The sequence below is a fragment of the Varanus komodoensis genome, unplaced genomic scaffold, assembly GCF_004798865.1.
Source record: "Varanus komodoensis strain SLA01 unplaced genomic scaffold, ASM479886v1 scaffold3789, whole genome shotgun sequence".
Classification (NCBI taxonomy): domain Eukaryota; kingdom Metazoa; phylum Chordata; class Lepidosauria; order Squamata; family Varanidae; genus Varanus; species Varanus komodoensis.
In genome coordinates, this window is record NW_025335906.1 from 7,090 (window position 1) to 8,438 (window position 1,349).

At 63.3% G+C, this 1,349-nt stretch overlaps 1 protein-coding gene across 5 annotated transcripts in view; it reads right to left on the reverse strand.

Moving 5' to 3' along the window:
- Window positions 1-11: 11 nt before the first annotated feature.
- Window positions 12-1,349, reverse strand: part of LOC123028530 — a 12,042-nt gene continuing 10,704 nt past the window's right edge. Inside the window, exons 3-4 of one of the 5 annotated variants that reach the window (XR_006415702.1) lie at window positions 778-1,319; window positions 12-449 (exon numbers count right to left, since the gene is read on the reverse strand). Coding sequence is in view for 3 of the 5 variants with exons in the window: in XM_044440422.1 (XP_044296357.1) it covers window positions 1,022-1,319 (298 nt within the window). In the remaining 2 variants the exon portion in view is untranslated. Of the gene's footprint in view, window positions 1,320-1,349 lie in introns of all 5 variants that reach the window. The other 4 variants (XM_044440422.1, XM_044440420.1, XR_006415703.1 and 1 more) reach the window with 4 other exon arrangements.

Here is a 1,349-nt window from a genome sequence, read left to right on the forward strand (position 1 = left end):
GAGTGCTCCGCATGAAGCAGCACTTCCCTGGCACAGGCAGACTCCAACGCTGCGCTCAGTCCTCTCGATAAAGGGGTATCGGGTGTGATGGGACTGGAAGACGCCTCAGCATGGGCCCCACCTCATAAAGAGGCTGGCCCGCCACGAGTCTAATCTGGCACTCGGCTCCGGCCTCCCCATGAAGGGGAAGCTGGCCTGGCGTGCTGGAAATCTCCAACGTGGGCCCCACCTCATCAAGAGGCTTCCCCGCCACGAGTCTAATCCGGAACTCGGCTCTGGCCTCCCCATGAAGGGGAAGCTGGCCTGGCGTGGCTGGAAAGCTCCAACGTACGCCCCACCTCAAAAAGAGGCTGGCCCGCCACGAGTCTAATCTGGCACTTGGCTCTGGCCTCCCCATGAAGGGGAAGCTGGCCTGGCGTGGCTGGAAATCCCTTCAACGTGGGCCCCACCTCAAAAAGAGGCTGGCCCGCCACGAGTCTAAACTGGCACTCGGCTCCGGCCTCCCCATGGAGGGGAAGCTGGCCTGGCCTGGCTGGAAATCTCTTCTGCGTGGGCCCCACCTCATGAAGAGGCTGGCCCGCCACGAGTCTAATCTGGCACTCGGCTCCGGCCTCCCCATGAAGGGGAAGCTGGCCTGCGTGGCTGGAAATCTCCAACGTGGGCCCCACCTCACAAAGAGGCTGGCCCGCCACAAGTCTAATCTGGCACTTGGCTCCGGCCCCCCCATGAAGGGGAAGCTGGCCGGGCATGGCTGAAAATCTCCAACGTGGGCCCCACCTCATAAAGAGGCTGGCCCACCACGAGTCTAATCTGGCACTCGGCTCTGGCCTCCCCATGAAGGGGAAGCTGGCCTGGCGTGGCTAGAAATCTCCAACGTGGGCCCCACCTCATGAAGGGGCTGGCCCGCCACAAGTCTAATCTGGCACTCGGCTCTGGCCTCCCCATGAAGGGAAACTGGCCTGCGACGCTGGAAATCTCCAACGTGGGCCCCACCTCATAAAGAGGCTGGCCCGCCACGAGTCTAATCTGGCACTCGGCTCCGGCCTCCCCATGAAGGGGAAGCTGGCCTGGCGTGGCTGGAAATCTCCAACGTGGGCCCCACCTCATAAACAGGCTGGCCTGCCACGAGTCTAATCCGGCACTCGGCTCCGGCCTCCCCATGAAGGGGAAGCTGGCCTGGCGTGGCTGGAAAGCTCCAACGTGGGCCCCACCTCATAAAGAGACTGGCCGGCATGAGTCTAATCTGGCACTCGGCTCCGGCCTCCCCATGAAGGGGAAGGGGGCCTGGCGTGGCTGGAAAGCTCCAACGTGGGCCCCACCTCATAAAGAGGCTGGCCCGCCACGAGTCT